The sequence below is a fragment of the Phoxinus phoxinus genome, assembly GCF_949152265.1.
Source record: "Phoxinus phoxinus genome assembly, chromosome: 4".
NCBI classification, from domain to species: domain Eukaryota; kingdom Metazoa; phylum Chordata; class Actinopteri; order Cypriniformes; family Leuciscidae; genus Phoxinus; species Phoxinus phoxinus.
Window position 1 is genome coordinate 38,992,484 of NC_136879.1, and position 19,472 is coordinate 39,011,955.

At 40.9% G+C, this 19,472-nt stretch overlaps 1 protein-coding gene across 10 annotated transcripts in view; it reads left to right on the plus strand.

Moving 5' to 3' along the window:
* Positions 1-11,572, plus strand: part of LOC306997040 (uncharacterized protein) — a 33,233-nt gene extending 21,661 nt beyond the window's left edge. For 5 of the 10 annotated variants that reach the window (XM_079610062.1, XM_079610060.1, XM_079610056.1 and 2 more), the window contains exons 2-5: positions 332-578; positions 3,646-8,190; positions 9,031-9,279; positions 9,531-11,572. In XM_079610062.1, the coding sequence (XP_079466188.1) occupies positions 9,195-9,279; positions 9,531-10,897 (1,452 nt within the window). In that variant the 5' untranslated portion in view covers positions 332-578; positions 3,646-8,190; positions 9,031-9,194 and the 3' untranslated portion in view covers positions 10,898-11,572. Of the gene's footprint in view, positions 1-19; positions 579-3,645; positions 8,191-9,030; positions 9,280-9,530 lie in introns of those variants that run through there. The other 5 variants (XM_079610054.1, XM_079610055.1, XM_079610058.1 and 2 more) reach the window with 4 other exon arrangements.
* The last annotated feature ends 7,900 nt before the right edge of the window (positions 11,573-19,472 follow it).

Below are 19,472 nucleotides of genomic sequence, written 5' to 3' on the forward strand. Positions count from 1 at the left end.
GCGCCGCGAAATAGGCAGAAAATGCAATAGGCGGATTATTGTACATTGTGTAAAAAAACAAGTTATTTTTTAAAAAGATGTCGTCATCGTCTTGCTGCTCCTTCCCCATTCTCTGATTGGTTCCCTAGATGAGCCGAAAATCTGGTCCATGGTATCCAGGCTGCCTATCAGCGTGAATAAAATCGCGCTGCGCAAAGGCAGTATGGGGAAACCCAGGCTAGTCCCTCACAACAATTCTCACCAGATAAGAAAGCTTTAGTTCAACCGTTAATGGCAATATGATAAATTATTCTGGAATATTAATTCAGTAACTTATCTTTGATTTTTCCAGATCTAGTCTTGTGGGCGTCAGTATCACAGTGATCACAGTTCATACCTGCAGTGAAGCCCCTCCCACAACAATTCACCAATAAATACTGGGAATATTCCCATCATCCTACAAGAGAAGGACAAACTCCAGGAGTAGCAGCTGAAATCTGTGTGACTGTTAAAGATGGAGTTTATTAAAGAGGAGATTGAAGACATGAGTGATCCAGAACCATCCAGAATAAATCATGAAGATACTGAGGAACAAATAGGTTGGTGTCCATTCTTGATTCTTCATTGTTGACTGCTTTAGTAGCTCTGAAATATGGATGACAAATGATAGAGAAATGCATCTAAATGATCACAACCCAGTTTTAATCGCATTAAAGGAGCATTTCACCCATGGGAACATTAATCTTTATTGAAAGTGGGTCATATATGTAGTCGAAATGTAACATAAATTTCGAATTTGGTGCCTTCTTGAACGAGGAAAGACAGAAAGTAACTTTAGGGCGCATTTGTATGAAGAACAACAACATCTTCTGCTTCGGCTGCTCTTCTCTATATTGCTATATCGGAGTCGAGCATCAGACTTTCAAAATCCTCTTCTTTCATATCATATTGTATAGAGTTCCGCCATTGTCAGAACTTCACATCTGGCTTAGCTTCCAAACAAGATGGAGGATATTGCTTTTAGTTTCTGCAAGTGAAGTCCCATCCACTGATCTGTAATAGGACTGTAGCGTGAGTGGGTCCCTCCCCCTGGGAAAATGAGGAACGAGTATTTGTAATCTCAGCACCTCTACAAAGATATGGGACTTCCTGCTTAGGCCCCATCCACACTACTGCGTTTTCGTTTAGAAACGGAGATCTTTTGCTACATTTGCACCTCCCGTCCAGACTACAACGCCAAAACCGAAGACCTAAAACGGAGAAGTTTAGAAACGCAGCCGACCCCGTTTTGCGTTTTGAATCTCCGGAGGGCGTTTTAGTGAAGACGGTCAAAACGGAGGACTTTAGAAACGATGACGCAGAGGCTCACGCTTGACTCTATGATTGGGTGTCATCAGTCATGGCGTATCCTTCCCTGATTCTCTCAGCCACGCATCACATGACCCGTCCCCGGGAAGAAAACCTACAAAAACAGCCTGGACTACGTAACGTTAGTGACTGCAACATGGATAACGAATTACAAACGTTACTGACGTTGATGTCTTTGCTAGCAGCTGTCGTGAAAGTAAATAATGCATTTTACAATGCTATAACTGCCTACATGCGCCTGTTTACACCGGCACGCGCATGCCCAGTGTTGGTGAGTGGTCACGTGATTCGCGTTTTCAGTCGTTTTAATGTGGACGGAGATCAATTCTAATACGCAGCTAAAACGCTGGTGTGGACGGAGATTGTATTCGTTTTAATTCTCCGTTTCTAAACTAAAACGCAGTAGTGTGGATGAGGTCTTAGAATAATGCAAAATTAAGATTTTTACATCAATATAAGCAGGAACTGCAACACTGAAATCCGTATTTCTCCCGTCTCAGGGGAAAATAAGGGAATAATGTACGACCATTCAAAAATATGACTGGGTTTCTAATAGGGGTGTGACGGTTAGTATATAACCGTGAGACCGACGGTTATAGTTAAACACCGTCATTAGAACTCTATAACCGCCAAAACCGTGTTATTAAAATATTTTTTACAAACATAAAAAAAAACAAAATAAAATAATTTTTTAGATAGGATCATAATATGCGCAGTAGGCTACATCAGGAGACATGGTTTTTACCACTTAATGAAGTTTTGTTTTGTAAATCGTCAGAAATGATTTTTACCACTTCATATAAGTTTTGCTTTGTAAGCCTTTCCTTAAAGCGAATTTCGTTTTGTACAAATTGTACCTTAATTTTAATAAATGTTTCATCAACCAATTGCATGTATTTAATAATATAGCAGACAATATAATAACCGTGACATTGAGGCGCCGGCGCGCCGCGTTCACTTGCATTGCGTTGTGAACTAGAGCGCATCTCATCGTAAATGAATGAAACTATGCCTATGCCTCATGCATTAGCATTAAATATCTTTGCTACATCCTTTCTAGACGGGTGCGGCTTTGAGAAATCTTGGAGATCTCCCTAATAAACGGAGGTCTGAAATATCTGCCCCTTTACCGATCAGAGCGCGCGCTGACACGGAGTTAACCCGCTATCTCCAAGAAGAACCAATTGACTCTACGGCTAATCCACTAGCATGGTGGGGAGACACACGCTGTCCGCTCTTAGCAAAATTGGCACGTGAATACATGTGTATTTGTGCTACAAGCACAGCATCAGAGCGAGTTTTTAGCACCGCGGGTAACATAGTTACCCCTGTCAGATCGTCACTAAAACCGAGTAAAGTGAACATGTTGGTGTTCCTGTCACGGAACTTTGAAGTCGAAAAAGATTAGGAATTTAAAATGTCATTGCACTTTTTTTGTTTCCTGTATTTAGTTAGTTTAATTAAGGTATTATCACAACAATCGTTGTTCGACTTTTTTTTTCTTTGATAAAGGTATGTAGATTTTATCATTTGTAATTTAGGCTACTCATTCATTTTTATGCAGCTCTTATATAATTTAAGCAGCCTACGTTTTTAAAAGGATTTGTTTAGTGTGTGTGATTTATTTAAAACAAAGCATGTTCATTGCTTTTTTTTTTTTAGGATTTAAAAAAAACCCCCGACGGTTATGTTACGAACCGTCACATTTGACTCACATCATAACCGTCATCACCAATTCTGAAACCGGCACACCCCTAGTTTCTAATGATATAAACGCTTAAAGGTGCAGTGTGTGATTTTTAGCGGCATCTAGTGGTGAGATTTGCAAATTGCAAATAGAAAGTCACTAACGGCCTATCCCTCCCTTTTCAAACTCGAAGGAGAAGCTACGGTGGCCGGCGTAACCAGCAAACTCTGTAGCACTGTGTGTTCGCTGTCGGCTACGGTAGAAACATGACGTCACAATATGTCAACCTTCACAAGGGGGTGCCCGCGCTTATGTAGATATAAATGACTCATTCTAAGGTAATATAAACTTAACGGTTCATTAAGTAAGGTCTTTATACACCACTGAAAACATAGTTATGGATCTTATATTGCATTTCTGTCAATAGATCCTCAGAAATATTAGACATTGCACCTTTAATGCAAATGGCTGAAGTGCTCCTTCAACAAGTGAATGACAGAACCGAACTTTGCACATATACGTTATACAGACAGGTGTCTTGTTTTCTGCTTGCTTAGTGTTTTTAATTCTCACATTTAACCTCATTGAACTGATTAATATGTTTATTTTAGACCAGCTGGAAGTGACTGAGCAAAGACAGAAACTAAATGATGTAAAGAAACACTGCGACTTCAAATCTCAAGGAACAAAAGCCAAAAAGCTGCACTCCTGCTCTCAGTGTGGGAAGAGTTTCAGACTAAAAGGAGACCTTAATGTACACATGAGAATACACACTGGAGAGAAACCGTATACATGCTCTCAGTGTGGAAAGAGTTTTTCTCAAGCATCAAATCTAAAACAACACATGAAAGGTCATTCAGACGAGAAGCCTCATGTGTGTTCTCTCTGTGGAAAGAGTTTTTCACGGCTGAACGGTTTTAAACAGCACCAGAAAACACATGATGAAGTGAGAGATCATGTGTGTTCTCTCTGTGGAAAGAGTTTTTCACGGCTGAACGGTTTTAAACAGCACCAGAAAACACATGATGAAGTGAGAGATCATGTGTGTTGTGACTGTGGGAAGAGCTTTATTACACCTTGTCATCTGAAACAGCACCAAAGAATTCATACTGGAGAGAAGCCGTACTACTGTACTCAGTGTGAGAAGAGTTTCAGAGATTCAACTAGTTTAAGAGATCATCTGCTCGTTCACTCTGGAGAAAAGCCATTTACCTGTGATCAGTGTGGAACAAAGTTCATTTCGTCAAAATATCTGAAAAATCACCTGATCGTTCATTCAGACGAGAGGCCTTATTTGTGTTCTCTCTGTGGAAAGAGTTTTTCACGGCTGAAGTGTTTTAAACGGCACCAGAAAACACATGATGAAGTGAAAGATCATGTGTGTTGTGACTGTGGGAAGGGATTTACTACATGTAGTCATCTGAAACGCCACCAAAGAATTCATACTGGAGAAAAACCTTACAAGTGCTCATATTGTGACAAGAGTTTCGCTCGGTCTGGATCCCTGAAACAACATGAGCGAATTCATACTGGAGAGAAGCCGTACCACTGTACTCAGTGTGAGAAGAGCTTTAGTCAACTATCAAGCTTTCTCAAACATATGAAAAAATGTTTAAAGTGATCAACATTCGTTTTCATGTCCCAAACCTGTAAGACTTTTGTTCATCTTCAAAACACAAATTTTGAAGCCTAATTTCAATCTGTTCATCATATAAAGCGACCGTGTCTTTTCAAAAAATGTTTGACTAAACCGCTGGTGTGACATGTATGATCTCACAAACTCATCCAGTGAGAAACGTTCCGTGGTGCAAAAATAAGTGCGATTAAAATGCGTTAAAAAAAATGAACGCGTTATTTTTTGTGTAATTAATTCATCTTAATTAACGCGTTAAAGTCCCGGCTCTAATATATAGGCCTATGTTTAAATGTTCACTTATATCTTACCTTGATGCCAATAAAGCCATTTCTTTCTAGCCAGCACTTTGAGAGAGTAATCCACGCCTTTGTCACCACGCGGTTGGATTACTGTAATGCACTGTATGGGGGGGTCAGTGGGTCCTCGATTGCTCGTCTCCAGTTGGTGCAAAACGGTTCTGCTCGTCTTTTGACTGGAACACGTAAATACGAGCACATTTCCCCCATCTTATCCTCACTCCATGGGCTGCCTATATATCAGGGATACATTTTAAGATTCTTTTATTTGCTTTTAAATGCCAAAGTGGTCTTTCCCCACCGTACATCTCTGAGCTGCTACACCCCTATAGACCCGCCCGTTCTCTCAGGACAGCCGATCAACTGCTCCTGAGGCCTAATTCACACTACTGCGTTTTAGTTTAGAAACGGAGAATTCAAACGAATACGATCTCCGTCCACACCAGCGTTTTAGCTGCGTATTAGAATTGATCTCCGTCCACATTAAAACGACTGAAAACGCGGATCACGTGACCACTCACCAACACTGGGCATGCGCGTGCCGGTGTAAAAAGGCGCATGTAGGCAGCATTGTAAAATTGCATTATTTACTTGCACAACAGCTGCTAACAAAGACATCAACGTCAGTAACGCTTGTAATTCGTTATCCATGTTGCAGTCACACATTCGGGTGTCTGACGAATCAGGGAAGGATACGCCATGACTGATGACACCCAATCATAGAGCCGAGCGTGAGCCTCTGCGTCAGCGTTTCTAAAGTCCTCCGTTTTGACCGTCTTCACTAAAACGCCCTCCGGAGATTAAAAACGCGAAACGGGGTCGGCAGCGTTTCTAAACTTCTCCGTTTTAGTCTTCGTTTTTGCCGTTGTAGTCTGGGAGGTGCAAACGTAGCAAAAGGTCTCCGTTTCTAAACGAAAACGCAGTAGTGTGGATGGGGCCTGAGTGTGCCTAAAACAAAGCGCAAGCAAAAAGGGGACCGTGCTTTTTCTGTAGCAGCTCCTAAATTGTGGAACGATTTACCTTTGCATATTAGAAAGGCATCTTCATTGTCTGTGTTTAAGTCTCTTCTTAAAGCCCACCTCTATTCTTTGGCCTTTGATAACTGAAGTTGACAATTCATGTTTGGTGATATTGAGGGTATTGGTTCATTGTATGGTTTGTTATTGCTTTTATTTGTATTTTATAGCTTTGTACTTAGAGCTTTTATGTATTTTATTTATTGTTTTACTGTACAGCACTTTGTGTCCACTTTGGATTTTAAAGTGCTTTATGAATAAATTTTGATTGATTGATTGATGCGATTTTTGTAGGCTAGTGTATTCTTTTCTGTCACAGTTGCCAGGAGACAATACTAACTCCTCCGTAGGCTAGACCGGTCCGGTCCGAGCGCTTCAGATGCACTCTTTGATATGGGACACATCTGTAGTTAGAACATCGTGCTACGTATACGCCTGCCTGTATATGCTTAATGTACTGTCTTTATAAAGTATCTTCTTATTAAACTGTCTGTACACTTACACAGTTCTCAATGCTTCGGTTTGCATGTAGGGACTTTCATTATGCTACCGTGTTAGTGTGTAGCTATTTTGAGCCTTGTTAGTGGTATTAACTACCGATTTATCTTTACTTATATTCGATGCCCCATATACTAGCGTTATAAGCTAATCAGTTTTTAGAGATTTAGCTCTTTACATTCGAATCGATTATCATGAAAACGCATCCCAGAGAACGATCGACTCGGTGACCATGTGTTAATTAACCCATAGGTTCATTTTTCGCCGTAATTGTTATTTAAGCTTCGAAGCTCAAAAAATGGTATTTGGACCAGCCCTACTTCTTTCCACGACGTGCCTAAATTCAGGGTCTGAGTGTCAGCAGCATAATCAATGGAGAAATGCTTCAGTCTATCTGTATATGTGTGGACATTTACTATGGTTATCTATTTCTTAGCCAATCAGAATCATGTAACCTGATGCAAGGATGTAGCTTAGATCTTTGTGAATTATATATTTTCTGTGATTTTTGTAACTGTAACAGAGCGGCGTATGAACTCCTGCCTGATGAAATTACAAACTATCTTCAGTAAAACTTTTCTTCAATTGACTGCACTCTTGACTCCGGGTCTTTATTCATCATATCTGGTGCTGGGTCTTTAACTGTATTATCCCCTTACAGTAATCTAGGAGTTTTATAAAGCTTTTTACAGTGGATGCCATTTAAAACACGGTAAGTCTATCCTTCACAGCCTCGCTTTCATTATTGTCATGGCGCTGCTCTGAATAAGATATAGTTCCCTGTTTTCACCTCACTAATGATGATGAGGTCATTAGTGTCAACAGGTTGAGACAACCGCCAATATGCTATTACTATGGAGAAAACTGATCCTAGACCTGGAGTTATGAGAAGTTTTTCTCTCTAAAAGCAATCAAAAGCTTCAGCAGGCAGTGGTTTGAGTGAGAACTCTTGTCCAGCCTTACACACACCGCCTATAATTATTTACCTTCGTGTTTTGTTCTTATTCGGTTCACTGGCTATTTTATTTATAAATGGATTTACTGCTGTTTTCATGAAACTGTTGGCTGATAATAAATCACATTTAACTTTAAGGTCCAACTTAATTCACCAAGATCTGCACACTTTAAAGTTTCTGACCTCGCCACTGCTGTAGATATCTGCATGTATTCAAAAGAAAAATCTATAATTATGCTGCAATTACATAATAAGGGAGACATGTAGAAAAACTGTAATCGAGTAAAGGTGAATATATTGTTGAATCCATATATTATATGTATTATTATTGTGCATTATTAATTAATAGTGGATTTGGTCCATAACAGTGCGGAGATGTGATTTACTAAATGCGGAGATGTGATTTACTAAATGCGGCCCCTTTAAGAAATATGACACCGCGCGCACTGAGCATGCGCAGAAGAGAGAATTGCGAGAGCCTCTCTATAGTCTTGTTTTCTTCTCTCGCTCTCTCTTTTGTTGTTGTTTCCTTTGACGCTATTATGAATGTAAAAGTCGAACACGTTGTGATCCACTGTAAGTGTATGTTATATTAATGTTCTTGTTAATGCAATAAAAAAGAGAGAAGCTCGAGAGACACGAGACGAGCGCTGAAACTTTCACCAGTTGAAGCTGAAAGTGACGCTGTTAACGATCGTGAATGAAGGACAAATGTGGAATATTTTCTTCGGATGTCGTATATTTCCAGTCTGCAGGTCAGATATATTATATTTATCATTTAAGAATTCATGTTTGTGTTGTCTAAATGTATATTGTACGTATTGTAACGTACAGAGAATTAAATAGTCATTATTTTGATCAGCCACTATTCAGTCTGTACATATGATTTCTGATATCTTTGTTAGATTCCTGTTTAATTCATATTTAACCTCTGACTTTTTTCATCTTTATAAAATCTGGAGTCACATAAAAATGAACAACCTTCATGTAGAGCCGCTTTAAATGCTACTAATATAACCATGTCAAAATTACATATATTTCTAAAATCAATCACATGGTAATTTAAATTAAGAAGCGTAATGATTACAGTATTTCAGTATAATCTCAGTAACCTTGAATTTGGTAGATCTGGTGTCCTTCACAACAATTCACCAAATAAGAAATATTTAATTCAACCGTCAATGGCAATATATGATAAATTAAATAACGAGCAATATATCATTAATTAATTATTCTGAAAATACATTTAAATTATCATAATCTTGTATAGTACTTGTTATTCACATTTTGATGGTCAAGTGTTAGATTATTTCCTTTTGTGCCATCATTCTCAGTCCCTTAATCAATGGTTTCTGTCGTCTTATGTTAGATTTCTGATTAGTTTAGATATTAATTGAATAATATAACCTGTGCCCTGTTTCAGCCTTATTATATCCTGGGTTTTACATAAAAATTATTAACCTATAGTTGTTTTATATGCTACTAATATGTAACCATCAAAATGTTCTATATTTGAACTAAACCAAAGGCACCATATGTGTTTTCTGTTAAAGTAATCCAGTATAAATTCAGTAACTCATCTTTGATTTTTCCAGATCTGGTCCTGTGGGCGTCAGTATCACACAGTGATCACAGTTCACACCTGCAGTGAAGCCCCTCCCACAACAATTCACCAATAAATACTGGGAATATTCCCATCATCCTACAAGAGAAGGACAAACTCCAGGAGTAGCAGCTGAAATCTGTGTGACTGTTAAAGATGGAGTTTATTAAAGAGGAGATTGAAGACATGAGTGATCCAGAACCATCCAGAATAAAACATGAAGATACTGAGGAACAAATAGGTTGGTGTCTATTCTTGATTCTTCATTGTTGACTGCTTTAGTAGCTCTTAAATATGGATGACAAATTATATAGAAATGCATCTAAATGATCATAACCCAGTTTTAATCGCATTAACAAGTAAATGACAGAACTTTGCACATTAAAGATACTTTATACAGACAGGTTTCTTGTTTTCTGCTTGCTAAGTGTTTTTAATTCTCACATGTAACCTCATTGAACTGATTCTAACTGATTAATATGTTTATTTTAGACCAGTTGGAAGTGAAGGAGCAAAGACAGAAACTAAATGATGTAAAGAAACACTGCGACTTCAAAACTCAAGGTACAAAAGCCAAAAAGCTGCACTCCTGCTCTCAGTGTGGAAAGAGTTTCCAGAATAAAGGAGACCTTAAAAAACACGAAAGAATTCACACTGGAGAGAAACCGTTTACATGCACTCAGTGTGGGAAGAGTTTCAGACAAAAAGAAAACCTTAAGACACACATGAGAATTCACACCGGAGAGAAACCGTATCCATGCACTCAGTGTGGAAAGAGTTTTTCTCAAGCAGCAAGTCTCAATGCTCATCTGCTCCGTCACTCTGGAAACAAAACATTTAACTGTCATCAGTGTGGTAAAGGTTTTAATTCGTCATCAAATCTAAAAACACACCTGATAGTTCATTCAGACGAGAAGCCTTATGTGTGTTCTCTCTGTGGAAAGAGTTTTTCACGACTGAACGGTTTTAAACAGCACCAGAAAACACATGATGAAGTGAGAGATCATGTGTGTTGTGACTGTGGGAAGAGCTTTACTAGAGCTGAATATCTGAAACAGCACCAAAGAATTCATACTGGAGAAAAACCTTACAAGTGCTCATCTTGTGAGAAGAGTTTCGCTCGGTCTGGATCTCTGAAACTACATGAGCGAGTTCATACTGGACAGAAGCCGTACCACTGTACTCAGTGTGAGAAGAGTTTCAAAGATGCAAAATGTTTAAGAGATCATCTGCTCGTTCACTCTGGAGAAAAGCCATTTCACTGTGATCAGTGTGGAACAAAGTTCATTTCGTCAAAACATCTGAAAAATCACCTGATCGTTCATTCGGATGAGAGGCCTTATGTGTGTTCTCTCTGTGGAAAGAGTTTTTCACGAATGAACAGTTTTAAACTGCACCAGAAAACACATGATGACGTGAGAGATCATGTGTGTTGTGACTGTGGGAATAGCTTTACTACAGCTGATCATCTGAAACGCCACCAAAGAATTCATACTGGAGAAAAACCGTACAGCTGTACTCAGTGTGAGAAGAGTTTCAAAGATGCAAAATGTTTAAGAGATCATCTGCTCATTCACTCTGGAGAAAAGACATTTACCTGTGATCAGTGTGGAACAAAGTTCATTTTGTCAAAACATCTGAAAAGTCACATGAAAGTTCATTCAGACGAGAGGCCTTATGTGTGTTCTCTCTGTGGAAAGAGTTTTTCATGGCTGAACTGTTGTAAACGGCACCAGAAAACACATGATGTAGTGAAAGATCATGTGTGTTGTGACTGTGGGAAGAGCTTTACTAGAGCTGAATATCTGAAACGCCACCAAATAACTCATACTGGAGAAAACCCTCACAAGTGCTCATAGTGGCCCTCATTTATCAATCTTGCGTCGAAACGGGCGTATATGTTGGCGTAAGATTATGCTTACACTCCTCTCACCGCCTGATTTATGAAGCTGTGCGTACCTTTGAAATTCAGGTGTACGCAAAACCTGCCTCTTGATAAATGCCGCGGCTGAAAACGATCGTCATTAGATTAACATGCCCCTATATATTCACGTCTCCGCCTCCCCCACGCCCTCATTTTACGCCATGGACACGCGGAAGACGGCAAAGAGGAGAAACTTCTCCGGTGGAAATCCAGTTTAAATCGCTGGTTGGTTGAGCAAATTACCTATCACAATGCATTATTTTACAGCACGTGTTTTGAAACTATTAGCGTTGAATTTCGCATGACGTCACATGTAATGGGGTGTACAATAGTGAAGATGATGTGAATAATTGCATGACAATTTTTAATATTCTTCTTATTAGTATTATGATTTTGATTATTAATGACGCTTATTGTTATTTAGAAGAAGAATGTCTTTGTTATTATTATTATTTTTATTATTATTATTATTTAAAAGAAGAAGAATGTCATTTAATTATTTTGTCAGTCTGAATAATTTTTTGGTCATTGACAGCCTTTCATTACTGAACCCAGTCCGTGCGCACCTGCCGGGCTTAACTCACAAAAATAAACACTGAAGTTTATCATTTCTATGTTGTTGTTTTTTTACAGTGGGTCATAATATATCATATCTTTAGTTCGTTTTGTGGTGTTAGGAATTGTTTTTCTGCGCATTTCAGCACTAACTCAAAACGTGCGTACATGTACACCACCTCCTGAGCTGGCGTAGGATTTGAGCGTGCCGTACGCCAACGTCCATATTGATAAATCGCAAAGTCACCGTGGGTTTGGGTGTACGCCAGGTGTACGCTGGAAATTTGGTGTGCGCACTTTTCAGAAATGAGGGCCATTGTGACAAGAGTTTCACTCAGTCTGGATCCCTGAAAGAACACGAGCGAGTTCACACTGGAGAGAAGCTCTACCACTGTACTCAGTGTAGAGAAGAGCTTTAGTCATGTATCATGCTTTCTCAAACATATGAAAAAATGTTTAAAGTGATCAACATTCGTTTTCATGTCCCAAACCTGTAAGACTTTAGTTCATCTTCAAAACACAAATTTTGAAGCCTAATTTCAATCTGTTCATCATATAAAGCGACCGTGTCTTTTCAAAAAATGTTTGACTAAACCGCTGGTGTTACATGTATGATCTCTCTCCCATGTTTCATTAGCTGTGTCCCGATGTGAAGGCCGTGGACTTCGAAGGACGCACCATGTAGTCTTTGTAGGATTTCCTAATTGCGCAACCAGGTGTTCCCGATTACCGCGCGAAGCAACGGTGCGAGAGTCGGTGCAAATGATCTTGATAATTCATTTGATATGTAAGGCTGGAGAAACTGGTTGGAGAGATAGACTGGTCTATGAAACAAAGAACCTTGCTGGAAATTAACATCTGATCTCCCCCATACAGTCTCACTCCCTCTCACACCTAAAGACTCACACAAGAATATATATGTGGTTTAATGTGAATGATTATTATGTTTAGTATCATTTTAAATGTCTCAGAGTGAGTGGTACAAATGTCTCTTTTCCAACTAAGTTAAACAAAAAGGAATCAGGTTTTGAGAAGTTTAGAGAAACTGGCACACAAAGGAAGGTTGTCTCTAGGCAAATGGTCTCCTACCCCCAAAAGGTGTCAACTCTGAATGTAAATTCCCATTGTTAACATGTGAAAGGGGTTTTTGGCTATTTAATGGAATGCAGTGGAGGAATCGGGGCGCTTTCTGTATCTAGACTGGCCTGTGATGGCTGGGAGTGACCGAGACTTCCAGCCTCATGTATTTGCATCAGGTTGGGTTCGCATCTCTTCTTTTTATTCATGTTTTATATTGATTATCTTTGAATTGATTATACAATTGACCTGATACCTGATTTAATAAATTGTTACATTTGATTATTCAAACTGATTTTGACCTTGTTCATTTAATAGTCTAAAAGTAATAATCAAACATTCGCTCACTTTTAGTGATGCATAGATATTATCAAAACCTTTCATTTATGGAGTCAGATGAAATAACGAGTAAATACATATGAGAAATGTATTGCATTTAACCCAAATTACTTTGAGATGCTGGAAAGACGGAACGCGCAAGAAACCTTCCTGTGTTATTGGAAACCCTCATTGGACCAATATAGCGCGGCTTACAAATATAATTGAGTAACAGCTTGTCAGGGTTCTGTCACTTCTGTCTGGTCTATTTCTTGGTTTTGTGACAGAGCCCTGACACTCCTATGTTGTCTTGTCTGTGTGCCTTGTTTCATGTCTTGTCCTGTACTGTGTAGCACGCAGCTTGTGTTTTACACTAGCTGTGTGCTTTCATGTTGTCTCGTTTTGTGAGCACATGGCTTGTGATTTGTTTTACTGGCCATGTGCTTGTGTTGTTCTAGTCATGTTTGGTGTGAGCACATGGCTTGCCATGTATGTTTCTTTTGTGCCATGTGCTCTCCAGTTAATTGTCTAGCCCCTCCCCTCTTGTTACCTGATTATTGATTTATTTGCTCCACCTGTCCTCCCTCGTTACCTGATTGATTTGCCCGACCTGTCCTCTCTCGTTACCTCCTTTGTTTGTTCTCCCTATTTAATCTTTCAGTCCTGTGCTGTTTCGTCGTCATATGTACACCGTGTGTTTCCCTGCTGTCAAAGTCAAGTCATGTCGAGTCAAGTCAAGTCAAGTCAAGTCAAGTCAAGTCAAGTCAAGTCAAGTCAAGTCAAGTCAAGTCAAGTCAAGTCAAGTCAAGTCAAGTCTGTCTTGTTTTCCCCCTCGGGGTAGTTTTTGTTTGTGTTTTTGTTTATTCTTATTATTAATAAAACCCATTCTCCTGCAATTGAGTCCTCGCTTCACTTCCACCTACCCAAACCCTGACAGAATGAAACAGCCATCGGAGGACTCAGCAGAGAATGGGCATCTTCTTGTTTCCATCTCCCAGCCCTTGCCCCTCCACTCGTCAGATGATGGAGCGCTATGGCAAGCTCTTTTCTCTTCACCAAGGGGAGTCTACAGTGAAAGAGTTTGCCCACCAGTTTGTCATCACTGCGGAGGGGCTCGACCTTAACAACACGGCGCTTAAAGACATTTTTAACAGCGGCCTGAACGAGCCTGTTTGCGCCTGGGAGATGGAAATGCTGGGGATACTGTCTTTCTGGCAGTTTGTGGGGTTTGTATTGTTTTATGGTGTCTCAAATATCCTTTACACCTTTTACCTATTTATCCTTTATTCTCAGGTAGGTAAGGAAAGTCGAGTCTGGACAATACTATAAGCATTCAAAATACTTACAATTAGTTCAGCAGACTTCCCTGTGGTCAGTTCTCGCTTAAGGTCCTTAAATAATTATTCAGACAATAACTTGCCAATAATATAAGTTTTATTAAAGTTAACAAGCGTTATATCAAAGTTAAAGTTAGGTTACAATAATAATAAGTTTCAACAATCAGCTGGTTATACAGGCGTCGAGGGAAACTGCGCTATTCAGAATCCAAAGTCTTCAGTCTCTCTCTCAGCCTTTATATGCAGACTCCGGAATGCAGGTTCCAAACTCTCTCCTGACGTCATCAAGTGGAGTTCTGCCAACTTCTTAGACATGGCTCCTACGGCGTCTCCGATTTCTCTTCCTCTGCTTTCTTCTCTTAGTCGTCTGCAATATATACTTTATCTAGAACATTTTCATTAATCATAAAACTATTTCTAATACATAAGTACTTTCTACTCTAAATCAGTCAACACATACATTTCATGCAAGTAAGTAATTTTCTTAATAATTTCAACATCACTAACAGGGTTACATATATCTATCTTAGCATAAGCATTATTACTATTTAAGTTACATCACTACAAAGCAAATCAAGCATTAATCAAGGCAGTTTAATTGCAAAATCATCCTCTATATTAACAGTATACAACCGTGGAGAGGAGGGTGGCCTTCCACCTCCTGGCCCACCTCACATACTGCCACGTCCCCAGTCCTCCGATGACCCCTTCGGGGAGAGGGAGTAGGAAGAGCGGGTCCACCTCATCTGCCACCTATCCTGAGGCGCCCGTGATTGCTGCAGCCCCCCCAGGTGTGTTTAAAGATGCTGCAGTTTCCCCAGATGTGATTGCCTCCACATCACCTCGTAAGCGCAGGAGAAGGAGGGCACCTGTTGCTTACTCAAGTCCGGTGGTCCAGGAGGACCTGACTTCAGTGGTCCCTAGTCCGGTGTTCCAGCAGGACCCAACTTCGGTGGTCCCAAGTCTGGTGGTCCAGGAGGACCCGACTTCGGTGGCCATAAGCCCTGTGGTCCCAGAGCCGTCCGCTCTCCCTGTCACGCCCCCAGTGGTGGCCGAAGAGGCTGCTGTGCCGCTTCCCTTTCGGAGACGGAGGAGGAGGCGGAGAAGGGCTTCCTGCGTCCCACAAAGCCCGGAGTCTGTTCCAAAGCCTGTTGTCGGCCCTGAGGCTGTTTCCAAGCGCCTTGCCCTGCCTGCGCCGTCCAAGCGCCTTGCCCTGCCTGCGCCTTGCCCAAGCGCCCTGCCCTGCCTGCGCCTTGCCCAAGCGCCCTGCCCTGCCTGCGCCTTGCCCAAGCGCCCTGCCCTGCCTGCGCCTTGCCCAAGCGCCCTGCCCTGCCTGCGCCTTGCCCAAGCGCCCTGCCCTGCCTGCGCCTTGCCCAAGCGCCCTGCCCTGCCTGCGCCTTGCCCAAGCGCCCTGCCCTGCCTGCGCCTTGCCCAAGCGCCCTGCCCTGCCTGCGCCTTGCCCAAGCGCCCTGCCCTGCCTGCGCCTTGCCCAAGCGCCCTGCCCTGCCTGCGCCTTGCCCAAGCGCCCTGCCCTGCCTGCGCCTTGCCCAAGCGCCCTGCCCTGCCTGCGCCGCCCAAGCGCCCTGCCCTGCCTGCGCCGCCCAAGCGCCCTGCCCTGCCTGCGCCGCCCAAGCGCCCTGCCTCAGGGTTCTGTCACTTCTGTCTGGTCTCTTTCTTAGTTTTGTGACAGAGCCCTGACACTCCTATGTTGTCTTGTCTGTGTGCCTTGTTTCATGTCTTGTCCTGTACTGTGTAGCACGCAGCTTGTGTTTTACACTAGCTGTGTGCTTTCATGTTGTCTCGTTTTGTGAGCACATGGCTTGTGATTTGTTTTACTGGCCATGTGCTTGTGGTGTTCTAGTCATGTTTGTTGTGAGCACATGGCTTGCCATGTATGTTTCTTTTGTGCCATGTGCTCTCCAGTTAATTGTCTAGCCCCTTCCCTCTTTTTACCTGATTATTGATTTATTTGCTCCACCTGTCCTCCCTCGTTACCTGATTGATTTGCCCCACTTGTCCTCTCTCGTTACCTCCTTTGTTTGTTCTCCCTATTTAATCTCCTTGTGTTTTCAGTCCTGTGCTGTTTCGTCGTCATATGTACACCGTGTGTTTCCCTGCTGTCAAAGTCAAGTCAAATTGAGTCAAGTCTGGTTAAGTCTGTCTTGTTTTCCGCTTCAGGGTAGTTTTTGTTTGTTTTGTTTATTATTATTTTTAATAAAACCTATTCTCCTGCAATTGAGTCCTCACTTCATCTCCTCAACCCCAAACCCTGACACAGCTATGGAGCCAGAATTGGCTATTGTCATTTTTATGTTTTATATTTTACTGGAGGACATGGTGAGGATGTTTCAGCCCCGGCACCGCCGGGTCATGTATTTTCGGCTTAGCCAAGACCATGGCCAGAGCTGGTTTGCTGCGTCCAAATTCAGAGGCTGCGTCCAGAATTGCCGGATTTCACTTTAAACTGTTCGAGTATGGGTGTTATCTTGCGTAAATAATGTAATGAAATATGAAAAGAAAAGAAAACTTACATAGGCATATATATATATATATATATATATATGAATATAGGCCTATATTCAAAGGTTCAAATTGTCACTTATATCTTACCTTGATGCGATTTTGTAGGCTAGTGTATTCTTTTTATGTACACAAATGGACCATGGTGAACATATTTACACAGGTTTTCAACCCTATTTGAATTAAAACCCAGTTGAATATAAAAAAAGTCCAGTGCACGTTACTCGTCATCGGCAGCTGTCACAGTTGCCAGGAGACAATACTAATTCCTCCGTAGGCTAGACCAGTCCGGTCCGAGCGCTTCAGATGCACTCTTTGATATGGGACACATCTGTAGTTAGAACATCGTGCTACGAGAGATGAACTGTGACTTAAACCTATCGACCAGCTCACTTAGCACGGCGTTCGTGGCTCGACTGGTCAAGACTGTTTTCCAAAGATGGCTCCTGCCTGTATACGCGTAATGTACTGTCTTTATAAAGTATCTTCTTATTAAACTGTCTGTACACTTACACAGTTCTCAATGCTTCGTTTTGCATGTAGGGACTTTCATTATGCTACCGTGTTAGTGTGAAGCTATTTTGAGCCTTGTTAGTGGTATTAACTAGCGATTATTTTTGCTTATATTCGATGCCCCATATACTAGCGTTATAAGCTAATCAGTTTTTAGAGATTTAGCTCTTTACATTCGAATCGATTATCATGAAAACGCATCCCAGAGAACGATCGACTCGGTAACCATGTGTTAATTACCCATAGGTTCTTTTTTCACCGGAATTGTTCTTTAAAGCCCGTGTTGCAGGTTAAACACCACTGTCAATTAATGGGTACATAAAGCAGTCAAGATATGTATATAAAGTTAGAAATGTCTCCAAAATGGTGTTAAAGTCCAGTTTTTGTAGTTTTTGGTTACTAAAACGGTTATTTTTCACGCAATTTGGCGATGACGTCACATGAGGTAGACGTGGTGGAAGGTAGCCTCAGCTTTTCTCAGCTACTAGAACTAGCTTCAGCACTGACTAAGGCGTCTAAACGTTTTCTTTATATCTAGTGACAGTGATTATGTCGTTGGCTCAGATACGTACCCTAAACTTAGTCAGAAGATCTATAAATAGAAGGCATATTATGCTAGCTATGGGCTAGCTTGACAGTCCCACCTGTGAACCCCTAGTGTTTATTTCTAAGCTTTTACCTCTTTCTCCGGTGAAAATGTTGTTTGCAAACGTATCCGACGCCGAGTAGGCTGGTCATGTCTTCAGTGTGATTATTGTTGATAGTGCCAACTAGTTTTCCTCGTGATTGATTGTCATTGACACCGTCAGGCTTACCGGGAGAGGGAGTGAGTAGTAAGCGTCTGTGTCGCTGTGTTTGGCAGGTGTCTGTGTGGGCGGTGTCGTCCCATGGAAACTGTGGTGGAGAGCTTGTGTTGTAGGGAGGTGAGCGCGTTTTGGTCGCTGGTCGAGGACCTCACCCCGCAGCCAGCAGATGTAACGTGCCTAACGCAGCATCCTGGATTAAACCATTTTGTCTATTTATTATGTACTCTTTCTCTTTCTCTAAGCTATCTGTTATGCTATGCTATGTTATCTCTCACTATCTATGCTATGCTATGCTATGTTATGTTATGTTCTATCTATCTCTCTATCTATCTATCTATCTATCTATCTATCTATCTATCTATCTATCTATCTATCTATCTATCTCTCTATCTCTCTATCTATCTATATCCATATATTTACATATATATCTGACACTGTCACTCTTTCACTAGCTGCTAAGTTACTCTCACTACTTGTCTCACTCTCTCTCAATGGTATCAAGGCAGGCCGCGGACTTTCGTCTGTCGTCCAAAAGCGAGTACCTCAAGTGACGTCATGCAATGCATTGTGGGAGAAATAAGAATCATCGCTAACCTGTTGCTAACCGCTAAAATATCACCTACTTTTCCTGAATTATATTTCTTTTTTGTAATACCCTACAACATCAAATACAATGGATAACGGTTTAAATGTTTATTACCAACTAGAACATTGCCCCAAAAAAAAAAAAAAAAAAAAAAACTACACCATTAGCTTTAAGTTTCGAAGCTCAATAAATGGTATTCGGACCAGCCCTACTTCTTTCCACGACGTGCCTAAATTCAGGGTCTGAGTGTCAGCAGCATAATCAATGGAGAAATGCTTCAGTCTATCTGTATATGTGTGGACATTTACTATGGTTATCTATTTCTTAGCCAATCAGAATCATGTAACCTGATGCAAGGATGTAGCTTAGATCTTTGTGAATTATATATTTTCTGTGATTTTTGTAACTGTAACAGAGCGGCGTATGAACTCCTGCCTGATGAAATTACAAACTATCTTCAGTAAAACTTTTCTTCAATTGACTGCACTCTTGACTCCGGGTCTTTATTCATCATATCTGGTGCTGGGTCTTTAACTGTATTATCCCCTTACAGTAATCTAGGAGTTTTATAAAGCTTTTTACAGTGGATGCCATTTAAAACACGGTAAGTCTATCCTTCACAGCCTCGCTTTCATTATTGTCATGGCGCTGCTCTGAATAAGATATAGTTCCCTGTTTTCACCTCACTAATGATGATGAGGTCATTAGTGTCAACAGGTTGAGACAACCGCCAATATGCTATTACTATGGAGAAAACTGATCCTAGACCTGGAGTTATGAGAAGTTTTTCTCTCTAAA